At 48.1% G+C, this 15,798-nt stretch overlaps 1 protein-coding gene across 3 annotated transcripts in view; it reads left to right on the top strand.

The window, feature by feature from the left end:
* The first annotated feature begins 2,885 nt into the window (after positions 1-2,885).
* grin1b (glutamate receptor, ionotropic, N-methyl D-aspartate 1b) overlaps positions 2,886-15,798 on the top strand; it is a 57,334-nt gene continuing 44,421 nt past the window's right edge. For all 3 annotated transcript variants that reach the window (XM_087849590.1, XM_087849589.1, XM_087849588.1), the window contains exons 1-4: positions 2,886-3,098; positions 6,013-6,269; positions 12,737-12,871; positions 15,154-15,330. In XM_087849590.1, coding sequence (XP_087705716.1) covers position 3,098; positions 6,013-6,269; positions 12,737-12,871; positions 15,154-15,330 — 570 coding nt within the window. In that variant the 5' untranslated portion in view covers positions 2,886-3,097. The remainder of the gene's footprint in view (positions 3,099-6,012; positions 6,270-12,736; positions 12,872-15,153; positions 15,331-15,798) is intronic.

Genomic DNA, 15,798 nt, shown 5'->3' with positions numbered 1-15,798 from the left:
TCATTAAAGATTCACTCTGTGGGGACTCGAGGTCAGAGTCCCCACAGAGGGTTTGAACAGATTTATGTCCCCACAATGTCAGTAATACAGGCACACACACACACACACACACAGACACAGACACACAGACACACACACACACAGACACACACACACACAGACACACACACACACACACACACACACAGACACAGACACACAGACACACACACACACACACACACACACAGACACACACCCTCGGGGACCGAGCAGGCTATAGAGGAGTCCTAGCATGCATCTCTCTGTTCGCCTTGCAATTCAACTGGAGTGTGTGTGTGTCTGTGTGTGTGTGTGTGTGTGTGTGTGTGAGTGTGTGTGTGTGTGTGTGTGTGTGTGTGTGTGTGTGTGTGTGTGTCTGTGTGTGTGTGTGTCTGTGTGTCTGTGTGTGTGTGTGTGTGTGTGTGTGTGTGTGTGTGTGTGTGTGTGTGCTCGGTGGCCTGGAAGCTGAAGGGACGCCTCCTCACGAACACCAGAGAGCAAAATGAAACATGGAGGTCGCTCGTGTCTGACTTCATGTTTGCAGCTGAGATCAGACTCCAAGGACCTGCCAGTGACATCACACAAAGAGGCGGAGCTACACACAGAGGGGACCGTCCACGTGTTTCACAGTGAAATCGTAGTTTTAGTGCCTGAGCGGCAGAGTTCAAGCGGGGGAGGGGTTTATATCAGAGGAAGGTTTGATATGAACCCCTCCCCAGCAGGTAATAAACGCCACGTGGCAGTAGGGTCCCCCGCCTGATGGAAACCTTAAAACCAAGGGGCGTACAAAAGAGGCCGCCCATGGATGCTCGCTCCAGTGCTTACAGCCGTGACCCTCGCAGCGGGAAGGAGTGGCTGCTGATTGTGAGGTCAGGCTGGCGTTACCTGAGTGAGCGACCTTTAGCTTCCCCTGCAGCTGCTGCCCAACAATACTGCTCTCTGATTGGATGATCTGTCAAATTAATTTTGGCTGGTGCAGCAGGTGGACTGAGATCATGTGGTGAACACACCTGATGACATCACTGCGTGTTAATTACAGTTTTATGCAGTGGGTAGGTGGGGGAGTGGGGAGGGGGTAACGAGAGGTTCAAAATGCATGTTTCTGTGGCAACCACACGAAGGATGTGGAGCTGCATCTGTGTTGCCGTGGTAACTATCACAGCAGCGATGCAAAGCCGATTTAAAAAGAGAAAGAACCAGAGAAGAAGAGCAGCACGCTGGGTTCTTCTTCTGCTGCTCTGCGAGCGCTCGCACAGCGTGTGGTCAACACGTCACTGCACAGTCACCGTTTAGGAAGACGTTCAATGAACCGAACCTCTGAGTTCATCTAATGTCCACACGAGGGCAGCCTCCAGCGGGCGGGTGACTAACCACGCTCCTAACACCTGCTGGAGTCAGTGCTTGGAAACAAGCACCATCCTAAACCTTCAACGGTCCAATCAGCACGCAGTAAAATCATGTGAAGGTTGTCAGAGTCGTTTTTAGTTTTAGAACAACAAACTCTTTTTGCTAGGCCACCGTTTGTTTGACAAGAAAATCTACGCAGCTGTTTCTGTGTGTTTGGACACGTAAACGATGTTTCGAATCACTGAAAACTGAGATTTTTTAAAACTCCTTTTTTGCGTTTACGTGTGGACGAGGAATACAGAGTTCATCACGCAGCGTCAAAGGTATGTGCCTTTATTCACGCCACGCTGTGGCCACGTTATTGTTTACATGAGATGAATTGCAGAATGACAGATAGAGACAAAACACTGTTAATCTGACTGTCTGCAGGTTTACACACAGTTACTGTCCCTCTGTTTACAAAGGCAGAGGCGTCACCGTGTCATTATTTTACATGTTGTTTTTTCCTGTGTAATAATGTTCAACATTGCATCAATACATTTTTCAAAAAATGTCTCTCTGTGCAAAATGGGTTTAAAAACATGAACAGCTGTGGGATCCTGTTTGTCTGTGACAGAGGGAACAAACTGTGGCAGGATCAGCCTGTTATTTGTGTCCTGCTGTAACTTTACTGTATAAAGAGCAAACATCTCCAACATGTCAGGAGTAGTTAGTCATTACAACAAGTGTTTGTGAACTAAAGATCATGAATGTGGGATCCTGTTTGTCTGTGATCTGAACAGCCCAGCGCTGCTCCCTGCAGGGAGACCTACCTCTGCACCTGTGCAGGTGAAGCCAAAGGGAAGATTTGCTTCACCATATTTTCTAGTCTTTGGCTCAGAATGAAGTTGGTTTGGAAAAATGTTCAGCTTCTGCTTTGTGTTTGTGGAGGCGCCGTGCTAGCAGTGTCCAAGCGTTGTTTTTGTTTTTTGTTTTTTTAAATTCATCCCCCCCCCCCGCCCCACACTTTGGGAACCTCTGTGTTACCAGCAGGTGGAAGTCAGGAGGCTGAGCACACAGCGCCCCCTGTTGTTGTCCTGACTGTGTCCATCCTTTATATCCAGTCTGTGTAAACATGAAGCCTCCTGATTATTGACTGTGTTGTTGACAGCCGTGATTTTGGATCCTCCATCATCACATCGTGTCCTCCTCGCGCTCAGCACGGAGCAGCTCCATCTGTTGATGAAGGTCATGTGATGCAGATCCTCCCAGCAGCCAATAAACAGGTGACACGTCACGCTGGTCGTTAGATTTAGTGTCGGTGTCATGCTGAACATTTTCAATCAATGACAGAGAAACGAACAGAGGACGAGATTTCCGACGCTCGTGCCCGCGCTCCTGTGGCTGTCGGTCCCTCTCCTCCGCCTGTGAACGCGCGGTACGCTGGGAGCGCGCGTCAGTGATCCAAGGACAGAGCGGAGGGGCTCGTGAGCATCAGGTCACCTGGAATTCCGCGAGCGTACCGAATCGGAGGAGCAACAGCACCGACCCGGGAGAACCGGGCTGTCCGTGACGCTCCGACCCGGACCCCAGCGATCTCGGTGTCACGGGGCTCCGACGGCTCTCTGTCATAAACAACAGCAGACTCAGACCCACGGACACACCGAACCGGGCCCACGGAAACACGGGAGGACAAAACAGAAATCAACAGGAGGCCGAGTAACGGATCCAGGACCCGCAGGACCGGATCAGTGAGTGTTTATTGTGCTGTCAATGTGCTGTATGAATGACCGCGGGCAGAACCACGTGACTGTTTTTACACTTTATTGATTCGTTTGGGTTTTTACAAAGAATAAAAATAAATAACAAGATCAGAGGGAGTAACTGCAGAGTAACTGAGTATTTTTGTTTGAGTACGGCTCTGAGCAAAGTCTCCTGCAGCGTGACACAAACTGGACCTGAACTCAGAGCTGGTCTCAGACTGGACTCAGAGCTGGACTCAGAGCTGGTCTCAGACTGGACTCAGACTGGACTCGGAGCTGGTCTCAGAGCTGGACTCAGAGCTGGTCTCAGACTGGACTCACACTGGACTCAGAGCTGGTCTCAGAGCTGGACTCAGAGCTGGTCTCAGACTGGACTCACACTGGACTCACACTGGACTCGGAGCTGGACTCAGAGCTGGACTCAGAGCTGGTCTCAGACTGGACTCAGACTGGACTCAGAGCTGGTCTCAGACTGGACTCAGAGCTGGTCTCAGAGCTGGACTCAGAGCTGGTCTCAGACTGGACTCACACTGGACTCACACTGGACTCGGAGCTGGACTCAGAGCTGGACTCAGAGCTGGACTCAGAGCTGGTCTCAGACTGGACTCAGACTGGACTCAGACTGGACTCAGAGCTGGTCTCAGACTGGACTCAGAGCTGGTCTCAGAGCTGGACTCAGAGCTGGTCTCAGACTGGACTCAGACTGGACTCAGACTGGACTCAGAGCTGGTCTCACACTAGACTCAGACTGGACTCAGACTGGACTCAGAGCTGGTCTCAGACCGGACTCAGACTGGACTCAGACTGGACTCAGAGCTGGTCTCAGAGCTGGTCTCAGAGCAGGTCTCAGACTGGACTCAGACTGGACTCAGAGCTGGTCTCAGACTGGACTCAGAGCTGGTCTCAGACTGGACTCGGAGCTGGTCTCAGACCGGACTCAGAGCTGGACTCAAAGCTGGTCTCAGACCGGACTCAGAGCTGGACTCAGAGCTGGTCTCAGACTGGACTCGGAGCTGGACTCAAAGCTGGTCTCAGACCGGACTCAGAGCTGGACTCAGAGCTGGTCTCAGACCGGACTCAGACCAGACTCGGAGCTGGACTCAGAGCTGGTCTCAGAGCTGGACTCAGACTGGACTCAGAACTGGTCTCAGACTGGACTCAGAGCTGGTCTCAGACCGGACTCAGAGCTGGACTCAAAGCTGGTCTCAGACCGGACTCAGAGCTGGACTCAGAGCTGGTCTCAGACTGGACTCGGAGCTGGTCTCAGAGCTGGACTCAGAGCTGGACTCAGAGCTGGTCTCAGAGCTGGACTCAGACTGGACTCAGACCGGTCTCAGAGCTGGTCTCAGACTGGACTCGGAGCTGGTCTCAGAGCTGGACTCAGAGCTGGACTCGGAGCTGGTCTCAGAGCTGGTCTCAGAGCTGGACTCAGACTGGACTCAGACCGGTCTCAGAGCTGGACTCAGAGCTGGTCTCAGACAGGACTCAGAGCTGGTCTCAGAGCTGGACTCAGACCAGACTCAGACTGGACTCAGAGCTGGAGTCAGACCAGACTCAGAGCTGGTCTCAGAGCTGGTCGGGTAGATTTTGTGGGTTTTCTGGATGTTTTGTGTGTCTGTGCTCTGAGGCATGTTCTTGTATTTCTTGTGTGTCTTTGTGTTTCACTTCCTGCTCTCAGATTTGTCCCCCCGAGCTTTGTTCTTCAGTTTAGCGTCTCTGACACGTTTGTGTCTTCTTGTCTCATGTTGTGTTTTTGTGCTCGTTTGGTGTGTGCACTTTGTCTCCCTGCAGCTGTTGTGGTTCTGGATGTCTTCATCTTGTGTCTCTTGAGGTTTTTGTTACATTTTTGATCTTGTTCGGAGGTTTTGCAGCTTTGCAGTCGTCACTTTGTGTTTGGCTCTCAGTCGTTGTGGTTCGCGGTCTGTCCGTCTCTTAGTCGTCTCTGCATGTCTCATTTTCTTCATGGAGCCATTTTGTGTCTCTGCAGGTGTGTTTGGCACTTCTGTTTGTTTCAGCTTCATTTCTCTGTGTTTGTGTGAGTCTGTTGTGAGATTTTTCCCGTTTTTACAGCCGTCTGCTCCGCCTGTCACTTTTCCCGAGTGTCTCCACAGAAATGTGACTGAACACGAACACCGATGATAAACTTCCACCTGCATCGATTTTGAATCCTCCCCACAGAAGCTCAAAGTGTGCTCACCTCCCGTCTCAGCTGACCTCACGTTCCTGCTTTTCTTCACTTTAGCTTCTTTATCGAAGGATTCAGACTCTTTGATTCGTCCATGCTCGCCGCAGACTCGTCCTCCAGTGTCAAACTTCCTGATTATAAAACATAAATTCAAATGAAAAGATCAAATTCTTATTATCTGTTTAAACTGTAAACAAATGACAAAAAAAACACGAGATAAAAATCTGGAAATGTAAAAGCCGTCTCCGTGTGTGAGAGAAAATCCAGATCATGGAGTAAAAACTGTCAATTCTGACATTAAAATCCAAAATAAAACAAATCTTTATTATCACGCTGCACTGACGGCAGCCTTCACCACGCCCACGTTTGTTTTAATGACCCCTTATAAACCGCTGAATGATGACATCAGCGCCGGGTTCAGGTGACATCATCAGGTCTTCTGTGTCTTCATGTTGTTTCATGCTTTTGGTTTTGCATGTTCACGTGTGACGCAGAGCTGCTTACATCGAATCAATTTCAGTTTGTTTGTGAGAATAAAAAATCTTTTTGTGATTACCAAGAACAAAAAGACTTAAAAAATCCAGATGATGAGATTAAGTCGGGGTTACGACATCATTTAAACGCCAGTCTGGACGTCTGCGTCCCCTCAGGCGTATCTGAGGACCCCATGGTGGGACTAAATCCTTTAGTAATGCACTTCCTTTCCCCCCCCCTCAGTGGAGCTGCGCGGCGTGCTGCTCCTGGCCGTGCTGCAGTGCTGCTCGGTGGCGCTGTGCGGCTGCGAGCCGCGGCTGGTGAACGTGGGCGCCGTGCTGAGTCAGAAGCGATACGAGCAGGTGTTCAAGGAGGCGGTGAGTCAGGCCAACGCTCTGTACGGGAAGGACAAGTTCAAGATGAACGCCATCTCCGTCACGCACAAGGCCAACGCCATCCAGATGGCCCTCTCCGTCTGCGAGGACCTCATCTCCAACCAGGTGAGCACCTGCTGTCACATGACCCCTCGAACCTGACTCAGAAATGTCTTAGCCCCGCCCCTAAACTGCTGCAACTTTCACGGTGAAACGAAACTCTTCCTGTTTACCTTTCACAGTAAAAGCCCGACAGAACTATGGGAGGTTTCAATGTGAAAATCTGTCTCCTCTGTGAACCTCAGTGATCAAACATGATCTCAGATGACCTGATTTATTCTGATTTCACTGCAGGACGACCTTTATTTTGACAGGTTTACTGGTGGGGTGGTTGGGGGTCATGACCCTGTCCTGCAACAACAGCAGCAGCTTCACAGAAGTCGTCTCTTAACGAAGCGAAATGCTGATTTTGGTCTAAATGAATATAAAATAATCCTTACCCGTGAAACGTATTTAGATCATTGAATTCTCGTGTTATTGGCTCACATCATCACATTGTTCTCATGTTTTATGTCATTTATAAAAAGAGTCCAAAGCAACACGACACATCTGAATGATTTAATTACAGAAACATTAAAGATCAAAACATCGCAGCGTCCTCTGCTGGATAAAAACTCATTTTATGGCTGCAGAGGTGACGTACAGGACGCTGTGTGCTGGTCAGATTCTGATTGGTTGATAAGCGAGCAGGTAAGGGAGTTCACCTGGACTGAGAGAAGCAAGAAAAACACAGACGAACAAGCAGAGCTGCTCACACTGCCCCCACCTGGCAGCAGACGCTCACTGCAGGTTCACCAGGTGCACCTGGACACGCGGCTCAGCCTGGATTCAAACTCGGGACCTTCTTCCTGTGCGGCCACAGAGCGAACCACAGTGTAAACACTACATGTTGCTAGGCAACCGTTTCAGATGAATGTCTATGGGGCCAAAATGGCGTCCTGGGTAAAATCGCTGCACGATGTATATGTTGGGAAATTTGAGGTGATGGAGTTAAAATCCCACAAGATCAAAACAACGCGCTCGGTTTTCTGATCGTGTATCAATAAAGTTATCACGTTTATAGCAGTGGTTTCCATCTGGTTTGCTGCGTTTTCAGTTCAGTCGTGTTTGTTAAACTCTGTTTGTCGGGCCATCTCCAGATTTCAGCGTGGCAGATTTATTTATGCCACGCTGATTCTTTCAGTATGTGCAGAGAGATGTGGGGGTGGGTGTGCTTCATAATTATAATCAGAGTGAGAGTAAAACTGAGCAGAATAATAATCACTCGTGTTAAGCTGACTGGGTTCGTACGTTTTTAATATTTGGGAACATGATGTCATCTGTTACCACCAGAGGACATCTGTACAGGAGCAAACAAAGCTGTTAATAAGAAAACTCCGTTAATCCATCAGTGAAACGAGTCAACAGTCGTAATGTGAACTTTTCCTGTTTTAGGAAAGAAAATCTTCACTTTCTACACGGACACAAATCAGCTGAAATGAGTCTGTTTCCCAAATCACTGTAAAACCTGTCGTAGTTTCTCATTTCTACACAAACGTGAGTCAGTCTTCTGTCCTGTTTGTGGACCTGAGACTGCCTCAGTCGGGTTTAGAGAAGTAATCTCAGACTATGCAGATGTAAGATTCATGTAAACCATCTGAAGGCCTCACTGCCCCGACTGCACAAGATTAAAACTTGAATAGCTTTGAGCTGCATGCCAAGATGAACGAGACACCGAGTCACTTCACACCACCAGGATGTACAGCAATGATGATGTCGTTCGGGCTGGAGAAGTGTAGTCGGATGGTAACAAAGAGAGGGAAGGTAGTCAGAACTGAGGGGACTGAACTACCAGGAGGCAACATTGCAGACATAGAGGACAGTTACAAGTACCTGGGGATCCCGCAGGCGAATGGGAACCATGAAGAGGCCGCTAGGAAAGCTGCAACCACCAAGTACCTGCAGAGGGTCAGGCAAGTCCCAAGTCCAGCACCCTGAGGCTGTACGCTAAGCGGAAGGAAGGGGGCCGGGGACTGGTGAGTGTCAGCACCACAGTCCAGGATGAGACACCGAACATCCAAGAATACATCACGAAGATGGCCCCAACTGACAGCGTGCTCAGTGAATACCTCAGGCAGCAGAAACCCAAGAAAGAGGAGGGAGACGAGGAACCATCATGGAAGGACAGGCCCCTGCATGTATGTACCACCGGCAGATAGAGGAGGTGGCTGATATCCAGAAATCCTACCAGTGGCTGGACAAAGCTGGACTGAAAGATAGCACAGAGGCACTAATCATGGCAGCACAAGAACAAGCTCTGAGTACAAGATCCATAGAGGCTGGGGTCTATCACACCAGGCAAGACCCCAGGTGCAGGCTGTGTAAAGATGAGACAATCCAGCACATAACAGCAGGGTGCAAGATGCTAGCAGGCAAGGCATACATGGAACGCCATAACCAAGTGGCCGGCATAGTGTACAGGAACATCTGTGCCGAGTATAACCTGGAAGTCCTGAGGTCAAAATGGGAGACGCCCCCAAGGGTGGTGGAGAATGACCGAGCTAAGATCCTGTGGGACTTCCAGATACAGACGGACAAAATGGTGGTGGCTAACCAACCGGACATAGTGGTGGTAGACAAACAGAAGAAGACGTAGTGATCGATGTAGCGGTTCCCAATGACAGCAACATCAGGAAGAAGGAACACGAGAAGCTGGAGAAATACCAAGGGCTCAGAGAAGAGCTGGAGAGGATGTGGAGGGTGAAGGTGACGGTGGTCCCCGTGGTAATCGGAGCACTCGGTGCGGTGACTCCCAAGCTAGGCGAGTGGCTCCAGCAGATCCTGGGAACAACATCGGAGATCTCTGTCCAGAAGAGCGCAGTCCTGGGAACAGCTAAGATACTGCAGGACCCCCCAGGCCTCTGGTAGAGGACCGAGTTTGGAGGATAGACGCCCGCAGGGGCGAGCGGGGATTTATTCTTACAGTGCTGCTGAAGCAATTTTCTCTTTCCAATTACTTATTTTAAGGTTTGTCACACTTTAATGTTTCACATCATTAATTGGAGATTAAGTTTGGGAATTTCAGGAGCAGGACCACGCTGCCAAACACGCTCCTTCTGGTCCTCGTCTATACAGGTTCCCCCAGTCCTGCAAGCTGTCATTCTCGTTTACGTGCTCCTCCCCTTTTCAATTCTGTAACGTCTTCACTTCTGTTCAGTACGTGGGGATCTGCCAGCCCGTCGCCCCCTCAAAGCCTTCGAAACCACAGCTCAGTCCAAGCTTCACCTTTACCTACTAAAACGCTGTCAAACACAAAATGAGGACGTGGGTCCACGAGTGAAACAAATGTAAATATTGGACAAAGCGTTAACCACACACCGTCACAGAACAGAACCCTCCCACGAGTGGCCGGCCGACCAAAATTACCCCAAGAGTGCAGCGACGACCAAGAGGTCACATGTAGGTTTGGATGTTTTGTGTTTACTTGTGTTAATCTTTGTCTAATATTTAAATTTGTTTAATGATCTGAAACGTTCAAATGTGTCAAACATGGACAAAAACAGGAAGAGGGCAAACAGCTCTTCCTGTACGATGAAGCACGTGGACGTGAATAACCATCCATCTCACAACGAAAGAAACAAACAGTTTTTGTGCCTTTAAAAAGATAAAATGATTTCAAACAGATGCATTCAAATCACATCCTGTCAGATTGTCAGCAAACAGCTGCTCTTTGAGCATCAGAGATATTTTCTCTTTATGTGCAACCGTCAGAGAAAAGACGATTCATCCAACACGGGCTCTGTAACCTGTTTCCTTTGTGGAGAAATGAGGCCAACATGGCGTCGATGTGTCAGAGGGAGCGATGGACGTCAGATTACCGTCCTCTCTCTCTGTCTGCAGCAGCGCAGATGTAATCCGTCCCGAGAGAGATGCAGGGATTACAGCGCAGGCCTGTAGCTGCAGGCTGCTGCGTTCGGCTGAGCAGCTGCTGGTGGTTTCATGTGGTTACAGGTCCTGTTTGTGCTTTCACTGCGGTTAGTTTATTAAAAACATGATATGATGATGCATCCGTCATATCAGGATGAACAAAGCTAACAGAGTCTGCCTGTGGAGCTCCAGCTCAGTCTGAGGTCGCCAAACGGCGGCTTCATGCTTGTAAAAGCCGCAGCGTCCCCCGAGCTCAGAGGAGATCCACGTCTCTGTCTGTGCCTGATGCTGATCCTGTTGTCTGAACCAGGAAACATTTGTTCCTTCCTGTTGCCCTTCACACTAAGAGCCTCAGATGGTTTTGTACTCTTGCAGTGGAAGAAGCAAATGAATAAAACAGGACATTACTGAAGTAACGTGCACCAACACAAACACAATCTGCTGACTGTAGCGGCGTCTGAGTACAGCGAACTTCCTGTTCAGGAAACAGTTTGAGATAATCTGACCTTTTGACCCGGAGCGTGCTGGAAGCAGCCATCAGGGCTGCGGTCATGAAAGGATGCACAGCAGCAACACTCGGGAGGTCAGATGATGCTCAGCTGGTCCTGAAATCTGACGACGCCACACCAGGTGAACGCCAGTGAAGGATGAAGGCAGGAGAATCGTCCATGTTTGTTCGTCTTCTTCTTTTGTGAATGTGCCCATCTGCTGTTCAGAGATGCTCGTATGCAACCTTTGGTTATGAGTTCAAAGCAGTCTGTCTCTGACCTCTGACCTCTGATGTCAACAGGGCTGCCGACGGCGTTTTTTTGTTCTTTTTGTCAGTTTGTCTGTAAACTCTGGAGATGTTTGCGTTTCTGACACTGAGGCGACGACCACGCAGTCGCATTGCATACTTCCTGATGCTTAGTTTGAACCTCCGCAGGTCGTCTTGACCATGTTGACCCTGGAACTGCGCTGAGTTGCTGCCATGTGATTGGCTGGTTAGATGTTTAGGTTAGCAGGCAGTTGAACAAAGGGGCCAATGAGTGTACAGCATGAATGTCTTACATAAATGAATTATTAATCACACTATCAGAATGAACATAATGTTTTTTTCATTCAGTTGTTTTGTATTTATTGTAGCAATCACACTAAACGTTGTTAATGACGTGTGTTTTAAAACATATTTTGATTATTAACATAAAGGACAACTTTCAGATTCCTGTGTTGACGCTTCACTGTACAAACACACTACATGCCTTTAATTGTAATACACCACCTGTAGGAAACAAATTCGCTTTAAACGGCAAAAGTGAAGGAAGTCTGACACTTTCACACATGCAGAGCACAAATAGGCGCCGCAGGTACCACCGGCCATCAGGGCAGGCAAGGCGGGCAGCGCTGGTCCAGTGAAGTCTAAAAATAGACTCTCCTTAACGTTCAAACAACATCCTCCCTCCAGCGTTGTTCGTATCCAGTCTGTTGATGGTTACATAACTGGTCACCGCGGGCTGCTGTCTCTGCAGAGGCGAGGCTGCCATATCGCGCCATCGGCCCCTCTGACCACCACCAGTAGGTGGCAGGTGAAGTGTCTTGCCCAAGGACACAACGACCGAGACCGTCTGAGCCGGGGCTCGAACCGACAACCTTCTGACTACAAGACGAACTCCCAACTCTTGAGCCACGATCGCCCCGTAGTGACGTAAGAGTTTCTGGGTCGACGCACGCGCTCTGATTTCTGTCCTAAAGCTGCAAACACTCGGCAGGAGATAAAAGTTTCTCTGCAGTTTCACATCAAGAAGCTGATCGCCGAGGTTTGGAACCGTTTCTCAAACTGGGATCCAGGAAGGATGATTTTACTCGTCATAAACACGACCAGTCTGAACCTGGTTTATATCAGTGAAACCAGCCTTTTATATTATTTGACTGATTTCAAATTGCAGACAAAACTTACTCAGCAGCCTGACTCTGACTGCACTGATCCAAACACATGTTCAGGTTTTACAGGATGCAGCACGAACACGAGTGTAACGGCCTGTAAGTCATCCTACTGTTAGACACAAGCTGTCAGCGACGCTGTGCTGTGAGCAGATTCCTCGTTCTCTACATTTATCTGCCAAAATAAACTGAAAACTTGCCTTCATCATTTACACAAATATGAAGAATAAACTCATCAAATGTAATTTTAAGAATCTTTTCATCTGTATCTTCTTCTGTGTGCGACAGAAATGTTGATGTTTGCACTGAACTGTAACCTGAGTTAGTTTCAGAACGTTTTACGCTTTGTTGTGAACGTCCTCGTTTGGCTCGTAGCATTCACAGAGCAGGATTTATTCAGCAGTTACTCTGCAGCGTTTGCTGTTCGTGCAGGAATCCTGCGTCACAGGGCCGGTCATTACACGTGAAGGACTGATTAACAGGAAACATTTCTGTGTCTCACTGACAACAACTGAAAACGAATAACTGAAAATCAAAGGTTCCAGCTGATGTGTTTAGATGTGTACGTGTCTGCAGAAACACAGCTCACTGCTGCTTTTCTGCAGACCTCCAACATCAAACAGTAATTCCAGAAAAATCCATCAAACCCGCGGGCGCCATTTTCTACTCGACCATCTGAACTGAGATGTGTTTGTCTTACTCTGTAGGTGTACGCCATTCTGGTCAGCCATCCTCCACAGTCCAACGACCACCTGACTCCAACGCCTGTCTCCTACACCGCCGGTTTCTACCGAATCCCCGTGGTCGGCCTGACGACACGCATGTCCATCTACTCTGATAAGGTCTGTTACAGCAGAGCGCTGACAGTCTGAGCTGCTCACGTGAGGACCTGATCTCGGCTGTTTGCATCCATCACTGTTTTATTCGTCACAGCCTTTCATCTTGGTTCTGAATTTTCTCCACTGCAGTGAAAATCAGGAAAGTTCACTTTTATGTAGATGACATCCAGGTGTCCCAGAAAACACACAGAACGAGTGACAAATCACAAAAGGTGTCACGTCTGGTCAACGGCGTGGAATCAGGTGAATGTGGACCCAGAATACAGACAAGGATGGAGGTGGATGATAACAAAAAGCCTTTATTTGAATAAGAGTTCAAACAAAAGCAAAGGAAGACAGGATAAAGACATGCTGTGGAAGAGAGACAGAGGTTAATAACAGATATGATTCAATGCAGAGAGGTCTGTTAACACATAGTGAGTGAGAAAGGTGACTGGAAAGGAAAAACTCAATGCATCATGGGAATCCCCGGCAGCCTACGTCTATTGCAGCATAACTAAGGGAGGATGCAGGGTCACCTGGTCCAGCCCTAACTATATGCTTTAGCAAAAAGGAAAGTTTGAAGCCTAATCTTGAAAGTAGAGATAGTGTCTGTCTCCTGAATCCAAACTGGAAGCTGGTTCCACAGAAGAGGGGCCTGAAAACTGAAGGCTCTCCCTCCCATTCTACTTTTAAATACTCTAGGAACAACAAGTAGGCCTGCAGAGCGAGAGCGAAGTGCTCTGATAGGGTGATATGGTACTACAAGGTCATTAAGATAGGATGGGGCCTGATTATTTAAGACCTTGTATGTGTCATGGCTGTGTGCAGGCAGGAAGGATCCAAAATGCAGGACTCACTGAGGCAAAGGTGAACTCAAAGGTCCTAATGCTCAATTCCAATTTCTTGATCAAATCCAATTGTTTTGTCTGCTTGTTCACACTACAAATAAAATGCGACAGCAAACGCACGTATTTTACATATTTGTTTAATATGTGCGTTGAAGGACATATCCTGGTCAAAAATGACTCCAAGGTTCCTCACAGTGTTACTGGAGGCCAAGGTAATGCCATCCAGAGTAAGAATCTGGTTAGAGACCATATTTCTAAGCTTTTCAGCGCCGAGTACAATGACCTCAGTTTGATCTGAATTAAGAAGCAGAAAGTTAGTGGCCATCCAGGTCTTTATGTCTTTAAGACATTCCTGCAGTTTAACTAATTGGTGTGTGTTATCTGGCTTCATGGACAGATAGAGCTGGGTGTCATCTGCATAGCAGTGAAAATGTATGCTATGTCTTCTAATGATGCTGCCTAAGGGAAGCATGTATAATGTAAACAGAATTGGTCCTAGCACTGAACCCTGTGGAACTCCATAATTAACCTCAGTGTGTGAAGAGGACTCTCCATTTACATGCACAAACTGGAGTCTATTAGATAGATATGATACAAACCACTGCAGCACAGTACCTGTAATACCTACAGCATGTTCTAATCGCTCTAATAGGATATTATGGTCGACAGTATCGAATGCTGCACTAAGGTCAAGAAGGACAAGCACAGAGATGAGTCCACTGTCAGAGGCCATAAGAAGATCATTGTAACCTTCACTAAAGCTGTTTCTGTGCTGTGATGAGCTCTGAAACCTGACTGAAACTCTTCAAATAAACCATTCCTCTGCAGATGATCTGTTAGCTGTTTGACAACTACTCTTTCAAGGATGTTTGATATGAAAGGAAGGTTGGAGATTGGCCTATAATTAGCTAAGACTGCTGGGTCTAGAGATGCTTTTTGAGTAAAGGTTTAACTGCAGCCAGCTTGAAGGCCTGTGGTACATAGCTGATTATTAGAGATAGGTTGATCATATTTAAGATCGAAGAATTAATTAATGGCAGGACTTCCTACCATAGGATATCCCAGTGCTCCCAGTGAACAGCGCTCTGGTTCCTCACCAGGTTTTATACACATGAAATATTCACACATTTTTCAGGTGGAGGCAGGTGCAGGAAGTCAGACTACATCTGTTTTGTTCTTTGCGTGCTTTGACTCAGCAACGGTGTTTGATAAATGTGTTAAGGAAGTATTGGCTCTTTTAAAAATATATCATTTTGTAAATATAATCTTCTTATAGCAGCTGTTATGTTTCTGCAGACGATCAGATTATCGCTTTTCTGGCTTTTGGTTCTGTAGAGCTTCTTCCTGATCTCTGGTTCTGATGTCATCATACACGTGAAGGATGGATGTTTCTGGATAAAAGTAGAGTAGAGTAAGAACCTGTTGGGTTAACCTCCTCCACCTCCTCTTGTGCAGAGCATCCACCTGTCCTTCCTGAGGACGGTGCCTCCATACTCCCACCAGGCACAGGTGTGGTTCGACCTGATGAGGGAGTTCAGGTGGAATCACATCATCCTGATCGTGAGCGACGACCACGAGGGCCGAGCCGCCCAGAAGAGACTGGAGACCCTGCTGGAGGAGCGTGAGACCAAGGTCAGCAAGGACACGCCCACACATGAGCTCATAGACACGGACATGCAGTCGCAACGTGCTGCACATCACGTGTGTGTGTGTGTGTGTGTGTGTGGGCGCACTTTATTCAAATGCAGGTTTGTGTAGTTTAACTGCATGAGAAATACTGAGCTGCTGTGTGAGAGGCTTCATCCCTCCATCATCGCTCTGTGACTTCTCCAGGATTGCTGCTTCATCGCTCCCTCATCCTCCCTTCATCACTCCCTCATCCTCCCTTCGTCCTTCCTTCATCACTCCCTCATCCTCCCTTCGTCCTTCCTTCATCGCTCCCTCATCCTCCCTTCGTCCTTCCTTCATCGCTCCCTCATTAGCTTTAATATTCTTTCTGCCAGGTGCTTCAGAGCAGCTTCTCTTTCATCCTTTTTCTTTATTTTTATTGTTCTTTTTCTTTTCTTATCTCCACCAAGAGGTTTTACAGGTTTTCTGTTT

Source organism: Neolamprologus brichardi, chromosome 12 (assembly GCF_056152115.1).
Source record: "Neolamprologus brichardi isolate AB-2024 chromosome 12, ASM5615211v1, whole genome shotgun sequence".
NCBI classification, from domain to species: domain Eukaryota; kingdom Metazoa; phylum Chordata; class Actinopteri; order Cichliformes; family Cichlidae; genus Neolamprologus; species Neolamprologus brichardi.
The sequence above is the reverse complement of the archived record's forward strand: the minus strand, read 5'-3'. Positions and strand labels throughout refer to the sequence as shown.